Genomic DNA, 15,506 nt, shown 5'->3' with positions numbered 1-15,506 from the left:
TTTTTTAAATTGTTCATTTTATTGACACCTCAACTAAAGGTGCCAGTAGATTTTTAGCAGGAGAGCATTTAAGTGCACTAGTGGTTTATGTGCAGTCAAAAAATGAAAAGCTAGCTTTTGCATATACCTAAAATAAACTTGACTCCAGAACTTTCAGTGATGGGACTTTTGGAGGCATCTGGCATCTAGTAACACATAGTATATGCTAGGAATCAGCATCCAGCTAACGGGCAGGGATGAACCTGCAACAGCAGGTTCCATAACAAACCACAAATTGCTTAATACTTGTAGAACATGATACAAAGCATTTCTCATTCCTTGTTTCAAACAATCTTCCTTAAAGTAAGCAACAGGCTCTGTACCACTAAGTGTTTCAGAATATAGAGCCTGTATGGCCTTTTCTTTTGGTATGCAATATATTCGGTGGGAGTGCATCAGTTCTCTTGTAGCTGAGAACACTTGTAGAGCTTATAAAGAAAATCCATGTTTGTCTTGGATAAGAAAACTTGGAATGAAGGTTTGTGCCCCTTGTTTCTGTGCACTGTGTGAGAGTTGGTTGATTTGAGTCTCTAAATGGTATCTTGTTCTCTGCAGATATCTCACCCCCACATTTGTAATTAGAAGACCAATTTCAGAAGAAGTAACAAGCCTGTTGGAAGTAGAAGGGTTTACCTGACTTTCTGTAGGCTTAAAAACTGAGTGGTGGGAAAAAGAGGAGTTTCCATCTGCATTCTAGTCATAGCCTACCATCAGCTAAGCCATTATTTTACTGGAGAAGTTTCTGTGAAAGCTGTAGTACCCTATTAGTCCTGCTCTCTAATCAGCATCATCCTCAAAGGAGAATGAAATGCCACCAAAAGTGACCTGGGCTCTTCTGTTTCTCATAACTTATTTCATGATTAACCTAACCTTTCAGAAGCAGTCTTTTTCTTGAGAACCCAGTGACAGCAGTCTTTGAAGAGCTTGACTCATAAGATTTGTTTGTTTTGCTGTTGTTCCCATGAGTATTGTTGCCTTTCAAAGCCACACAGATCTGCTAGGCAACCATGTGGGTGTTTTCACAGTAGCAAAACTGGACCCCTTCAGAGGTTTGTCTAAAGAGTAATTTTTGATCCTATTTGCAAGGTGAGTTTACCCTCAGTGCATTCTTCAATGCTTACCCTTTCTGTTTAGGGCCCTGCACTGTTAATAATCTGTGTGTCTGGTGTTTAATGCTGACAGGATTCCAGTCACTGGAGAGGTTTCATTGCAAGTAGCTGCAGGTGTGTTTCATGATGGATAAAAGTAGCTATTTCTTCATCAAAGGACTTTTGTGTCATTTTAAACTTAACTGATAAGACAAACTCCTTTTGGGAGCTGGTTGTGCACTGAGAAATGAAGCTTGGGACACATTTTGTAGTAAAGTGTTCTGCTGAGCTTTCTTCTTTTATGTGTTTAAAGAATGGCAAACACCCAATTGGTTTAACCAAAGGTATGACTTCTGTTAACCCCTGACAGTATTTTCATGCCAGTTTAATTTTCAGTGTTTGCTTGGGAAAAAAGTTGCCATTTTGTATGTGTCATGTTGGTAAATACAGTTTATCATTTTTTTAGTTCTTGTCAGCTGCTAGAGGATTGTATTAATAGTAGCTGTTTTCGGTGTGGCTGTGCTGCCAGGGCGGTGCACCAAAGCCCTGCGGGCAGCGTGCTTGCGTGAGAGGAGAGCTCGCAGTGTTTGCCTTTCTGTGCTTACCGTCTTGCTTTGTGTCGGGCACTGTAAACAGCCAAGGTGTTCGGCTCTCTGCTGTCTCTCACCTTGCCTTGCTCTTTGCCTTCCCAGCAGGCTACAGCCAGCAGCAGACTGCGTCGCAGCAAGCCCAGCAGTTCCCGGCCTACAGTCAGCCACCCGCCCCGGCCGCCGCTTTTCCTGGGCAGCAGCAGCCGCCGCCGCAGCAGCAGCTGCCGCCGCAGCAGCCGCCGCAGTACGCGGGGGGCAACTACCCGCCGCAGCCCTACACCACGCAGGCCTCACAGCCGGCCCCCTACAGCGGCCCTCCCGGCGGTTCCCCGGCAGCGCCAGGCACATATCAGCCGCGGGCTGGCTTTACCCCACCGCCCGGCAGCACCATAACCCCCCCTCCCAGCGGGCCCAACCCCTACGCCCGCAGCCGGCCACCCTTCGGCCCTCAGGGCTACGCTCAGCCCGGACCTGGCTACCGGTAAGGAGCTGCCACTAGCACGGGCCTCCCGTGCCTGCCATTCCATCCCCACAGACTGGAGGAATTTGAATTGAGGTTTCAAAACCGTGATGAGGTAAAACCGTAGCTGTTAATGACATTCTGCTGGGGGAGGGAACAATCAGACCAATCTGTCCTGCTTCAAATGGTATCTGCTTCCTAGTTTAATTTGGGGCTGGGTCGTTTTGGGGAAACACTACCTGAGTGTCTGTAAAGTGATTGGCATTCTAGCTTGTCTGATCGGAAGGAGCTGAAAATGCTTAGTTGGAAGTTTAGCCCACTTATCAGACTTGTTTTTATTAATACCATGGTGTACTAAATTAGAGCATTCTGGAGGGAAACCTAGATACAATGTATTATAAATCGTAATGCTCACATGGAAAACTAATAAAACCCCTGAAGCTATTTGATGCCTGATCTTAGTTTTGGAACTGAAGTACTGCTGAGCAAGGAAACAGACCCTGAAGGTGTTCAAAAAATGTGTGGACATGGCACTTTGGGACATGGTTTAATGGCCATGGTGGTATTGGGTCAATGGTTGGACTCAAATTTGGAGGTCTTTTCCAACTGAAACAACTTGATGATTCTATGACCAGTGTGTGTGTGTGCAGAGTGTACAGATCTAGCCCCCAAAGTAACAAAGATCAGCCATGCTTTGAGACAGATTGTAGGTGGAGAAGTGCTGTGAAAACAGATGGCTTTTGCAGAGGTTCAGCAGTAGATGGTCTGGCACTCCTTGCTGTTAGTAATTGCCAAGTGACCCTTTCACCAAATGTGTAAGAGCCAATACTTACGTTCTTAGAGCCCCTTACCAGTTTCACTTTAAACAAGGGCAGGGGGAGAGCTGCTTTATTACTTGAAAATTTAAGCCAAATAGGTATCTTTCAAAAAAGAACTCTTAAAAAGGAACAATTTTCCACAGGTTCTTTGCCACTCAGGAAAAAAAATTGGGATCGCAATTCTAGCAACTCATTTTTGAGCCAAGGAAAATCAGTTTGAGAGCTGAAACAAATTCAGCAGACCATATAACAGCAGAGGGCAAAATACTCTCCCTGTTAATATTTTCCATCTTATGGGTTCTAGGAATACATATAACTACAAACAAGGAATTAAAGAAAATGAACTGAAGCAAACTGCTTGAACTCTCAAAGACAAATGAGGAAATAAAGGGACTGAAAATATTCCTACCTTCATTTTGGCTGTACCATCTAGTGAGTCCTGGCTGTGCTCTCCTCAGCCCTAATACACCAGAACAATCTGCTCCCAGAGAGAACAGCATTTGCCACCAAAAAAACCCCCTCCATTTGTTTTCATGAACACCACTAAGAAAACCACTTGATTAAAAAATATTTTATTAGGAGTACAGTGTACCTGCAATGTACTTTATAAGGCATTTTCTATAAATGACTATTTCTACTAATATATATATATATATATATATCTATTTATCTGGGTGTTCCTGCTCATGTTCCTTGGTCTTCAATACATTAGTGATGTAACCAATAACACCTTTAAGAAAAACTACATCTCTTTATTTAATTCGTAAATGGTCAAGCAGTACAAGTAGCTTTGGGAGAGGTTTTAATCGAAATGACTGTCAAGCAGTAAAATTCAGTTGTCACTATTTCCCCTTTGTCCCCACTGAGCAATCTTTTAAACCACGTTTTAATCTTCTCCTTTTAAAGTAAACCCTGGGTGCTAGCGTGATAAGTAGCTTATTGTTTTCCCTGTTTCATTTTTTCCCCCAATTCCTCCTTCACTGTACTTACAGCTGCTTTTTGAACCAGTAAGTCTTAGTCTCTGAAAACTACAGTTTATGGCAAGAAATTTGATTTCGTGGTCTCAAAGGTCTTTTCCAACCTCAGCAGTTCTATGGTTCTGTATACATAGGCACCCATCTACTTTAACTTTGGAGGAAACCAAACCCACCAGCCAGGCACTGCCACGCTCATGGGCAGTGGCTTGGACTCCAGAGCAATAGGCTGAGCATACTCTGCTGGAGCTGAAGCTTAGGAAAACAAAGATGAAAAAAAAAAAACATGGAAGAAAACCCTAAAGATGGCCTAAGGCTGCTTGTGTAGCTACCCACCTTATTGTTCTGTCAGGGTCATAAACTGTGTAAGGAGAAAAGCGCTTCAAGTTCACTGCTTGTGGAGTGCTGAAAAGTGAAGGGTCTGTTGTATAATTTATCGCTGGGGAGACAGCTGAGATCTGCCTGGGCAGGTAGCTTGTGGCACTTAGAAGAAGACCAGTGACTGTTTAAAAACTACTGCACATTGCATTCCAGGGGCAGCTCTGCTAACTGTGCCTTCAACATTTATTACAACATTGTGATAAATAATATACACACCCTATCTTTTAAAATACCATGTAAACCAGACCTCAAGAATAGGGAGCCAGCTTCCCTATACATTATCCTACAACACGTCCCTAGCCTCTTTGGGATTCTGAGTTTAAAATCTAAAAACACATTTGTAAAACAGGAGTAACTACAGCAAGCAGCCTACGCTATTACACAATGAATGAAGCATTGGCATTGGACTTGCACAGACTCTTGCACACCAGCAAACATACTGTGATGCCAAGCAGATCAGAAACATTTCCATCTCTGGTCCTGCCTTGGGCAGCTGGGCAGGGGTAGTTCGTGCTGGGCTGTTTGGTCACCAAGTTCATGCAGCATCTACCATTTCCCGGGTATTGATGTGCCACACTCGTACCAGCGAACGTAGTTGATTTGAGTCTCCCCGCCAATTTTGCCAAATTTGACAGGCTCCTGACGAACTGCCCTGAAAAATCCTGGAACAGAGGAGAGAGTGTTGTGTGCATGGAGCCTGCAGATGGTGACTTTCATTCTCCTGTGATGCTTGCGTGCAGTTACTGGCTGAATTAGCCAGTACCTGAAGGGTAAACTTCAGAAAGTGATGAGAGCCAACAGAAAAGATGGTTAAGGGCCTGTGGTGATAGAACAAGGGCCAGTGGTTTTAAACTAGAGCAGGGTAGATTTAGATTAGATATTAAGAAGTTCTTTACTGTGAGGGTGCTGGAATACTGAAACAGGTTGCCTAGAGAAGTTGTGGGTTCCTCATCCCTGGAAGTGTTGAAGACCAGTCTGGCTGAGGCTTTGAGAAGCCTAGCCTAGGGGGAGGTGTCTCTGTCTATGGCAGGGGCATTGCAACTGGATGATCTTTAAGGTCTTTTCCATCTCAAGCCGTTCTATGAGTCTGTCATTTAGACTGATGACGCAGTTGCCACAAGTCGGTCTGTTTGCTGTCCCTCCACTGGTGAACACTCTGAAACAGCCAGCATTTGTTCATCCAACTCTAGCCAAAGCAGAAACAGTTGGGATTGCTGCAGTGCAGAGCAGGGGAGGCGAAGCCTGCAGCCCCTGGGAGGTGGTGTTTTCAGCACCTATGTGCAGATGATGCTGGCAGGGCAAGGCCCCTACACCCCTCTTCCCCCATCTGGCTGCTCCTGGGGCTTTCCTTAAACAGGAGGTGGTTCCTCCTTGTGAAGTTAAGATGGATTAAATGGTCCCCACTGCAGTAGCCTTAACAGTCCAGGAACCTAGATAAAACCTTACAACTGGGGATGTTCCACACTATCTCCCCACGGCCAAGCAAAAGCTGGTTCCATCTTGCTCTCAGGCTGAGCCATGTGACAGGATCCATACGCTTCCCATTCCACTAATGTTACATTGAAAGCTGAAGTGAGCAATTGGCGCTGAATCTATCCTGGTCACCAGACGTAAACGTGTCTAAAGCACACACAGTGTACTTCCTCTTCAGTTAATTTCCCAGGATTGTAAGCTACAGAAAAGGCAGGGGTTGTCAGTGTTTGATTTAGCGATTCTTTGGGACTTTGGCTAGTGGACATGGAGGTGTTAGGTAGAAGGTTGGACTTGATGACGTCAAAGGTCTTTTCCAACCTTAATGATTCTGTGATTGGTTTGCTGTTTGTCTTGTTTTGCTCCGTTTTCCTAAAAATGAGTGTAGCTTATGAATCTACTCAGTTAAATCCAGTCACTGAATCCAAATTGGTTTAAAATGTCTGTTAAGCTGGACTAGTGGTCTTCTTATCTAAAAGTTGTTTGGTTGCTTGCTTTTCATTTGTACAATCTCTTGTTTTAAAAAGAGAATCTGGTACAATGGAGAGGCATGCTGTGCTGGCAACACCAGATTGGATTCAGACAGTCCCTTACACAAACAAACTGTGTCCAGTTCTGGGCCCCTCAATTCAAGAGAGATGTTGAGGTGCTGGAACATGTCCAGAGAAGGGCAACAAAGCTGGTGAAGGGCCTGGAACACAAACCCTATGAGGAGAGGCTGAGGGAGCTGGGGGTGTTTAGCCTGGAGAAGAGGAGGCTCAGGGGTGATCTTATTACTGTCTACAACTACCTGGAAAGGACATTGTAGCCAGGTGGGGGGTTGGCCTCTTCTCCCAGGCAACCAGCAATAGAACAAGGGGACACAGTCTCAAGTTGTGCCTGGATGTTAGGAGGAAGTTCTTCCCAGAGAGAGTGATTGGCATTGGAATGGGCTGCCCAGGGAGGTGGTGGAGGCACCGTCCCTGGAGGTCTTCAAGAAGAGACTGCATGAGGCACTTGGTGCCATGGTCTAGTTGACTGGATGGGGCTGGGTGCTAGGTTGGACTGGATGATCTTGGAGGTCTCTTCCAACCTGGTTGATTCTATGATTCTATGAAAATACCTTTACAAAGGGGCAGCACTAACTGGGAAAGAAAAGCAAAGCTCTCTTTAAAATAAAACAAAAACCCAAACCACTACCATAAAAAAAAAAAATCAAACCACATAAGCAAACACCTTTCAGATCCTTCACCTGCTTTGTGTTTGGGAGAAACTTAGGAAAGATTTAGGCACCTCGCTTCAATCTCTCATGGCCACCTCAGCACATCTTTGTGCTTTTGGAAGGTGTTCTACAAATGAAGCGCCAGAAACAGGAAGGTTTGGTCTGTGCACTGATGCTGTGCTGATGTTTTCTTCAGTAAAACATTCCAGGGCATGTATCTATCAATACAGCTTGTGTTCCTACCCCACAGGGGAATGGAACACCTTGTGCTGTCACTGCTGCAAACAAGCAGGAGAGCGTTTGGCTGACAGAAATACAATTTGCTTATTCCTGAGCCTCAGCAATATGTGAAAAACAGCCAGAAAGGTCAGCGCTATGTTTTGGACATCCAGCCCCATGCCCACTTAGACCAGACTGGAATTCAAGGCACTCGGTTCAAATCAGTCCACACATTCTGCAGCATCAGTTCTATTTTCCAGTCATAGCTTTTTAGTTTCTTTTTAGCTCTGTACAAAGCTGTTTAACGCCCAGTTGATGATTTACTGCTCTTTAAATCAACCTTGCTAGTTTGAACAGAACACTTCATGCCTCTCTGCAAACTCAGATTTCTGGTTGGGTTTGGAGATGTAATACCAACTGTGAATAATCTGTTGGAATGTTTTAAGCAGGAGAGAGGTTGTTTAACTACCTGACAGAACCCTACTCGTAACCTTTGAATAAGTCATTGCTTGTTTTCCAAATCTTCTTGACTCTCTTCTGCCTGCAAGGCCAGGAGCCCTTCTCCATCGCCCACAGCAGCAGTGGCAGGAAGATGACACACAAAGGATTTGCCAAGGTTTGCTACAGAGACAGGTTTAAGGACTTACCATCTTTGACTGGTAGATCTTCTTGCTGTCCTGTCCTTCCGTCCAGGAATGAGTCTACAAATTGGCAATGATCTTCTCCATGGCCTCTCTGGTCTCCTATGTTATAAAATTTTCCTGAAAGCAAAGGAGGAACAAAGTTACAAATCCATACTCAGTGCCTGGATGTGTTTTCTTCTCCTCCTTATGTTTTGTACAGTAAGTGAAATTCTATTACTACTAAGAACCCCATCCTGAATGCATCAAAAAGGAATTAAGCTTTCCTAGCGATCTGAATGAACAGCAGGTTTGGTTCCCTATGTGGAAGCCTCCAGAACTCTCAAGGTTTTATTTTTTTTCCCTTTAATAGATCACCTCATAAGACAGCCAAGGCTTGGTTTATAAGTCATATTTCTGTTTTATAGATATGATTTGTATGTGCAAGTGATGTCCTTCAGCAAACAGATGACCTCAGTGTATCCAGAGCATGATGTGTGCCTGTGTATTTATTTGCAGGATTGCTTAACAGGACACTTGACTGCAACTTGAATAGCAAACAAGGTCTCAAGTGCCCCATGCAGCGTGTGCTGACATTATGGGCTGTTAACGAGGACTCACAGTGAAGTAGTTTTGACAGAGAGATGTTTTTACTTATTGATTTGATTCACAAGGCTTTCACTAGTGAAATTCAGTTCAGAAGATGGAGAGAAGCACACTACCTTCTCTTCCCAAGCCTTGACAGGAAGCATCTTCAGATAAACTTCAAATTTTTCTTAACTCCTTTCAAGCACTTAAAATGTTCTACCTTTGGTGGCGAGGTTGAAAGGGAAGGTGAGACTACTTTGAAATAGGCCTGGTGCTCAAGTACAAGCTAAAGCAGAGAGTCCCGTGACTCCTTAGGTGTTAGATGTCCTGCAGCCTTGAATCTGTGGCATCCTGGCTGTTTGAGAGGTGGTGAGGTGGCTGATACTACTGCTCCTTTACGTGCCTACCAAGAAACTAATTTTGTGCTCTGATCAATACTAGCCAGAAAGTCTCACCTCCAGTTCAGGGTCTCTGTGCCTGCAGGTGTTTTTTCCTCGCTTTAGAAAATTACTTATTATTAGGTAGTTTTGGATGCAGGCAGATTTTTTTCCATAGGAGAACTGGTCAGAGTGAGTTCTTCTCAACAATCTTTTGGGTCTGAAATGAAGCACACTCAGGCTGCCCAAACTAGCATTTTTTTTTCCCTGCCTGTTGAAGGTCACACTTAGCATTTATTTTTTTCCTCTCCTCAATAAATACTTCTTTTAGGCAGCCTGCTTTTCTGGAATGCCCACAGTGACTGCTCTGGAGAACTGTTAAATGAGGTCAGCAGTAGCTGCTGGTTTATAGAACAGTCCTGGCATGTATAACATAGAACAATATTTTTTTCTTCCTGAGGGTCAGAATAAACCAGATCTTTTTATGGCTAACACAAGGCCAGTAACATTCTGATACACACACACACACTCACTCTCTCTTCTGGCCCGCAGCCTAAGCTATGCATCATTCAAACGGTTGCTATACATAAATTAGCAGCATTCTCAGTGACTATTAAATTCTTACTGTTTGATTCTTTCATAACAAAGGAACACACTTGAAAGCATTTAGCTAACAAATGTCTACACCAATTTTTCTTTTTGGGGGAGAGCAGTTCTAGCATAAACTACTTTTTTTTCCTTTTTCTTCCAGACTTCTGTTACGGGTGGTCTTAAAATTAGATATCATTTTTTGTTTATACACTGTAAATTCTGCAACATCAGAAGCATAAATCCTTGCTAAAAGCCAGCACACAAATGTATGATTGTTGGCTACCCTCAAACAGCACTTGTACAACGCCCCCACATTCCAAGATCATTGTGCTGCTTAAACAGCAAAACATTGGAGGGCATTTTCAGCCCAAGGTGGAGTTCAGACCTCAGCATGTCCCTCCACCACTGGCACACTATGCTAGTAGGTAGGCTTCTGACAGCCTTGGGTGAACACATCAGGACAGTCTGGCTTCAAAGCTGAACCTTTCTCACTCACCTGCACAGACCCATGCCATGACAGTCTCACTTAAGAAAGGAGGAAAGAGCAGCTTTCTACAGAAATGTTTTAGTGCTTTCAAATCCTGTGACAGCTGGTTAGCACTGGTTGTTAACACTTCCAAAAGCAAGAACCTGATTTCTAATGAATACAATGTGGCAACCATCAACTTTCTCCAGCCAAGTGAAATCACCACCTTTCCAGCAAGAACAAAAACAATCTAATGAAAATAGGAAAATGGGCTCCTGATACATGAAACTTTTCTTCTAGGGTTGAAGTAGTTTTCACTGCAGCTTTAATTCACTTGATTTAGGGCTGCAGTCTGATCCTGCTAGACTAGTGCTGCTATTTCCTCTACTGGCTGCTTTTGTGATTCCTCACTGCCAGTGTTTGCCATTTGATCTAAGCTGGTTCATACAGCAACAGCTGAATGAATGATACTTCTGTGCAAAACAGTCTCTTTTATTCACATAACTGCTAAGATACTATTTCTGTATGAGATATTGTACTTAGTAATAAGGACAGGGGCTTTCCTTTCTTCTCTGCTCATGGGAGAATGGTGTTGGATGCAAGGTTGGGCAGCCAAAAGTTCTACTCGCATGGGCTACTGCATGTTCGCTTTTGTCTTTCCATGTTTCTACATACAGAGACCAGAGCCCTGCTCTTGTGAGGTGCTGGGTTCCGAGACAGGGTGATTTTGGGTTATTGAAGCTTATTTTTTCCAGCCAGTTTCCCCTAGTTAATTCAATCCAATGTGAGGAACATACTGCATAGCTTGCACTCAAACCACACTTCCCATACATGGTTGTATTATTATCTTTGTGCACTGAGTGCCACACTAGTGCCATTATGGTGCACATGTCCGTGCAGCTGTGATAACAGACCTCTAAGCCAGGATCTTGAGGTGGATTAGAAAAGGTTAATGTACTTCTAAATCTGGTTTGTACAATCTACATGAGACACAAATTTCTGCTTAGTTATTGACTAACTGGAAAACATGTTTTTACAGGTGGTTTCCCCAGCTTACAGACAGCAAGTGTCACTCAACTCAGGTCTTATGTATGTTGTACTCATATGTGTATTAAGTACATGTATTTATCATGTGCTTGTAACCTTAAGACACTGAACAAAACTCGAGAAGATTAAATCAGGAGGCTGCTACTAATAAGAAAACCCAAAGTAAGACGAAGAAGGGAGGGGAAAGAGATAAGCAAAAACAGGACACGTGAAAACAAAACAAAAATGTCAAAGCAAGTGAGTAAAACTTGTTAACTAGAGTTGAAGTCTCATGTGTTTATAAGCCTCCCAGTAATGAAGCAACAGGGTGTTTACCAAATAGGATGGAAATGATTCAGCATACTCTTGATATAAAATTAGGTCCTAATCCTCTAATTAAGAATGATTCCAGGCTACTCTTTAAATAGAAATTTGGCACTCCTGCAGTATATGCTATTCACTGGTAGAGATCTGATCTTCATCACTTTTCAGTATGACCCCCAGGATACTGACAGGTATTGAAAAATCAGATGATCACCACAGGGAAGTAGAGGGCAGGGATGCCATCCAGAGAGACCCGGACAGGTTGGACAGATGGGCCCAGGCCAATCTCATGAAATTCAACAAGGCCAAGTGTAAGGTCCTGCACTTGGGTCGGCACAATCCCAAGCACAAATCCAGGCTGGGTGGCGAATGGCTGGAGAGCAGCCCTGAGGAAAAGGACCTGGGGGTCTGGGTTGATGAAAAGCTCAACATGAGCTGGCAGTGTGCACGTGCAGCCCAGACAGCAGCTGTGTCCTGGGCTGCACCAAGAGAAGCATGGCCAGCAGGGCAAGGGAGGGGATTCTCCCCCTTTACTCTGCTCTCATAGACCCCACCTGGAGCACTGTGTACAGTTCTGGGGCCTCCAACACAAGAAAGACATTGAACTGTTGGAGCAAGTCTAGAGGAGGGCCACAAAGCTGATCAGAGGGCTGCAGCACCTCTGCTATGAGGACAGGCTACAAGAGTTGGGGCTCTTCAGCCTGGAGAAGAGAAGGCTTTGAGGAGACCTTACAGTGGCCTTCTAGTATCTGAAAGTGGCCTACAGGAAGGCTGGGGAGGGACGATTTACAAGGTCTTGTAATGACAGGACAAGGAGTAATGGGTTTAAACTGGAAGAGGGGAGATTCAGAATGGGTGTTAGGAAGAAGTTCTTTACAGGGAGGGTGGTGAGAGACTGGCACAGGTTGCCCAGGGAGGCTGTTTATGCTCCTCCCCTGGAGGTGTTCAAGGCTAGGTTGGATGAGGCCTTGAGCAACCTGTTCTAGTGGGAGGTGTCTCTGCCCATGACAGGGAGTTAGAACTGGATGATCTTTGAGGTCCCTTCCAACCTAAACCATTCTATGAAGTAACTCCTGCATCTGAAAGTTCTGAAATTCAGTATCAAACACTTGGATGATTACTGAGCACAAGCAGTTTGCTTTTTACGATTAATCTGTCTATGAACAAGATTAAACAGAGCAGAGCTTGTCCCATTAAAGATATCAGTTTGAGAATCAAGTTTAAGTCATGGATAATAAGACAGTGTGATTTGAAGGTCTCTTACCTGTGAGCGAGTCACTGAGGTATATCTTGTATCTCAAAGAATTGCACAGCTGCACGCCTACAAATTTCTTATACCATGTCCTCTTCACGTATTGTTTCCCTTTGCATTCTGAATAGGTGTCAGAATTAAATTTGATTTCAGTCCAGATAGCATCTTTGCCCACTGCAGAGAAGGAAGAGAGAGGCTGAAGTGTGATGCTGCATGAAACATTGTGTACAACAAATATATTCAAAGAAATAGAATTAGAGTCCTTAAAGGAGCAGAATGCAGCATGGCACTGCTCACCTGCATTTTGAACAAGAAAAATCTCTCAGGGATGCACCAAAGCATGTAGATATGATTGATGCAAGGAGCTGTTTCTGATCTCTTTTTGTGGGCCCAGTTTGGAACAAGCTCATTCTAGGACCTTGTTAAGAAGAACTTTTACAAGGGCTTATACTCATAGGAGGATGATCTTGGAGGTCTCTTCCAACCGGGTTGATTCTATGATGTGGAATGACTTTAAGCTGGAAGAGGGTAGATTTAGACTAAATATTAGGATGAAATTCTTTACAGTGAAGGTGGTGGGGCACTAGAACAGGTTGTCCAGAGACCTCATGGATGCCTGCTCCCTGAAGGTGTTCATGATCAGGTTGGATGTGGTCTTGAACAACCTGATCTAGTGGAAAGCGTCCCTGACAAGGTGAAGGTGTTTGAATTAAATGGTCTTTAAGGTTCCTTCCAACTCAAACTATTCTATGGTTCTATGGCAATGTGTGTTGGCATAAAATGTGTGATACAGTCACTGTTTTTCAGAGGGTTCAAGCCAGGACAATCAACTACTTGCAGCAGAGTGCATGCAATTTAATAAAACTACACGTAATTATGAAGTGTCATGAATTATGTGGAAAGAAGTGCTGTCCAGTGTTTGTCAAAGTGATGTCCAGTACAAATCAAGAAGCAGCCCAATTTGCTTGGATGATCTCAGCTATTCTTCAAAATCTCAATTCACCTCCTACCAAAGACAGCAAGAGTCTTGGAAGTGGCCTAAAGCAGAGCTGGATCAAACCTTCTGACACAGGAATTTTTACTCTAAAATACAATGGCAGATAAAAAAATATCCTGAGACGTGATCCGTTAACTCCCTTAAAAGTGAGTCGCTTATTCATTTCACATAGCTTTCTTTTGCTTTAATGACAAGGCTAAGAAAATATGAGGCTGTCCTTGGCTCATTTGTGTATATTGGTTTGAAGCCATCCCAGCTGCCGTGGGAGCACCACATCACACAACTGCATTCCATTCATGTAAACAAGCAGCCTGGCATGAATTCCTTACCAGGGGTATGGGTGGAAGGAGTGAAATCATGTGTGAATGTTGTTTTGAGTCCATAATTCATTTAGTGGGTGCAGCATGGCCACCCTCCTTGTAAAATTACGCTGTCTCATTTCTGAAAACAATCATGAGCTTGAGGAGGGTAGATTTGAATGAGGTATTAGACAGAAATTATTTACAGAGAGGATGGGAGACACTGGAACAGGTTGCCCACAGAGGTTGTGGATGCCCCTTCCCTGGAGGTGTTCAGGGTAATGTTGGACAAGACCTTGAGCAACCTGATCTAGTGGAAGGTCTATGCTCATGGCAGAAGGATTGGAACTAGATGGTCTTTAATGTCCCTTCCACTGAAATCCTGCTATGATTCTATGACGCAATTCTATATACACAAAAGACTTACTTGAAATTGGCTCACTCACTCTTGGGTCCGCTGGGGAAAGAGAACAAACATTCCATCAGACACTGTGAAAATGAACATTCCCAATATTTCAATGGAAAAACCTTGGTAAGTGATTTTCTACAGCAGGCATAAGATATCATTTGTGAAACAGAGTTTTGGAAACAAAGTAACTTTTGTTTTAAATGAAATTTAATCTATTTCTTGAGTGCAACAACAACATCAATTTGCTATTCAGGCACTGGAATAGGCTGCTCAGGATGGTGTTGGAGTCACCATCTCTGGAGATGTGGAAGTGCGTGGACGTTGCACTTCAGGATGTGGTTTAATGGCCATGGTGGTCTTAAGTGGAAGGTTGAACTCAGTGATCTTAGAGGTCCTTGTCAACCAAAAAAATTCTGTGATTCTATGAAAATTTTACTTCTGGGACAATGCTGGTCAAGCACAGCTCTAGTGAAAACAAGAGTTTAAGCCTATAACCAGCAAAACTTGACTCTACTGTGATGAGTGGGAATGGCTTTAGCTGGAAGAGAAGGGCAGATTTAGACTGGATATTAGAAAGAGGGAGATAAGACACTGGAAGAGGTTGTCCAGGGACGTTGTGAATGCCCCCTCCTTGGAGGTGTTCAAGGCCAGGTTGAACGGGGCCTTAAGCAACCTGGTCTAGTAGAGGGTGTCCCTGCCCATAGCAGGGGATTTGGAACTAGATGATCTTCGAGGTCCCTTCCAACCCAAACCATTCTGTGATTCTATGAATCTGAATATTCAGACATCTCTATATATTTTAAACATTTTCCATTTCAAAACTTAACTAATAAAAAAGACTCCCCTCTGTAATACTAGCCACATAAAACTTGGCTATGAAAACCCAAAAGAGAGAAATGGATATGTGCATCTGAGAAAAAATAAAACTGACCACTTAAGTTCTCCAAGCTAAATAGAGAGATCTTTGTCATTCCTGGAAACTGCACTTGGCATAAACATTTGTTTCAGCTTTAACAATGGAGGATTACAAAGAGTGTATTGAGAGCTTTTAAATATGTGTGGCATAGTCTGAACTCCTCCTTGACTAGTCTCTTGCTCAGCCAAAGCTCTCATCCATCAGTGTTAGCCCTAGGTGAGCACTAGTATATTATTACACCTGGCTCAAGAAGCAAATTGAGAAAGTCCTTTTAAAAAGACTAAATCTATTTTGTGTTTTACACAGGTCCTTACTCACTATTAGGCAATAAACACTTCTACACAAAGGATGGTTTCTTGCCTGTATGAAGTCAAGTCATCTGTAGCTGGCCTCATGGGGAA

At 43.5% G+C, this 15,506-nt stretch overlaps 2 protein-coding genes across 6 annotated transcripts in view; one reads left to right on the top strand and one right to left on the bottom strand.

The window, feature by feature from the left end:
* The window catches only part of TFG (trafficking from ER to golgi regulator), a 31,938-nt gene extending 29,317 nt beyond the window's left edge, over positions 1-2,621 (top strand). For 3 of the 5 annotated variants that reach the window (XM_064143188.1, XM_064143185.1, XM_064143186.1), the window contains one exon: positions 1,820-2,621. In XM_064143188.1, coding sequence (XP_063999258.1) covers positions 1,820-2,202 — 383 coding nt within the window. In that variant the 3' untranslated portion in view covers positions 2,203-2,621. The remainder of the gene's footprint in view (positions 1-1,819) is intronic. The other 2 variants (XM_064143189.1, XM_064143187.1) reach the window with 1 other exon arrangement.
* A 930-nt stretch (positions 2,622-3,551) lies between these two features.
* The window catches only part of ABI3BP (ABI family member 3 binding protein), a 165,356-nt gene continuing 153,401 nt past the window's right edge, over positions 3,552-15,506 (bottom strand). Inside the window, exons 56-59 of the mRNA XM_064143939.1 lie at positions 14,208-14,237; positions 12,497-12,658; positions 7,888-8,001; positions 3,552-5,012 (exon numbers count right to left, since the gene is read on the bottom strand). Of these exons, the coding sequence (XP_064000009.1) occupies positions 4,897-5,012; positions 7,888-8,001; positions 12,497-12,658; positions 14,208-14,237 (422 nt within the window). The 3' untranslated portion in view covers positions 3,552-4,896. The remainder of the gene's footprint in view (positions 5,013-7,887; positions 8,002-12,496; positions 12,659-14,207; positions 14,238-15,506) is intronic.

The sequence above is a fragment of the Pogoniulus pusillus genome, chromosome 5, assembly GCF_015220805.1.
Source record: "Pogoniulus pusillus isolate bPogPus1 chromosome 5, bPogPus1.pri, whole genome shotgun sequence".
NCBI lineage: Eukaryota > Metazoa > Chordata > Aves > Piciformes > Lybiidae > Pogoniulus > Pogoniulus pusillus.
Note: the sequence above shows the minus strand (reverse complement) of the source record. Positions and strands in the feature narration are given on the sequence as shown.